General features: G+C 60.9%; 1 protein-coding gene across 1 annotated transcript in view; it reads right to left on the reverse strand.

Annotated features, from left to right (window-relative positions):
- RBM19 (RNA binding motif protein 19) overlaps nt 1-740 on the reverse strand; it is a 103,291-nt gene that overhangs the window by 88,729 nt on the left and 13,822 nt on the right. The window contains 2 exon segments of the mRNA XM_006903652.1: nt 5-95; nt 647-734. Coding sequence (XP_006903714.1) covers nt 5-95; nt 647-734 — 179 coding nt within the window.

Below are 740 nucleotides of genomic sequence, written 5' to 3' on the forward strand. Positions count from 1 at the left end.
AGGCAAACCCCATTGTCGATGAGGAAGCGCCGCACCTCCTGAACGAGCTGGGTCTCCCCCAGGGCCACGCGTACGGCCACACTGCCCTTCGTTTCCTGTGGAGAGGAGAAAGCAAGGGGCCCCGCTGACTGATGGAAGAGCTAGAAGGTTTTAACCCTTAGCCTCTGGCTTGTTTTAAACATGGCACCTCCCTCACATTCTCAGAAGCAATCCCACCCAATGGGAAGCCAAGACTGCAGGGTGGACATGGAGGTCCCCAGGGAGGAGAAAGCCCAACCTGTCCTGAGATCCTCTGGGAAGGCCTAGAGGACACCACCCTGGCTTTGGCACAAGAGGCCCCGAGCTTGTGGAGACTACCCTGGGATAGCACCTGCTGTCCCACCGTGCTGTTCTTCCTCCCCCTGGGCTTGGCCTGGCGCTGGGTAAATTGGCTGGCTGCTGGGGGAACTGGCTGGGCACTGGGCAAATTGGTCGGGTGCTAGGGGAACTGGGCAGGCACTGGGGAACTGGCTGGCTGCTGGGGGTACTGGGTGGGCTCTGGGGGAACTTTCCAGACACTGGGCGAGCTGGCCAGGAGCTAGGCGAGCTAGCCAGCCACTGGGGGAACTTGTCGGAAGCTGGGCGAGCTGGCCAGGTGCTCACTTACGTGGTCAAACACTTGGCTCTTGGTGGCGCTGTACTTCTGCGCGATGGCGTCAGCCACGGCATTCGGCCCCATGAACAGCGTGTTCCAATTGTGC

The sequence above is a fragment of the Elephantulus edwardii genome, unplaced genomic scaffold (assembly GCF_000299155.1).
Source record: "Elephantulus edwardii isolate Elephantulus edwardi_28Jun2011 unplaced genomic scaffold, EleEdw1.0 scaffold00304, whole genome shotgun sequence".
In the NCBI taxonomy this organism is placed as follows: Eukaryota; Metazoa; Chordata; class Mammalia; order Macroscelidea; family Macroscelididae; genus Elephantulus; species Elephantulus edwardii.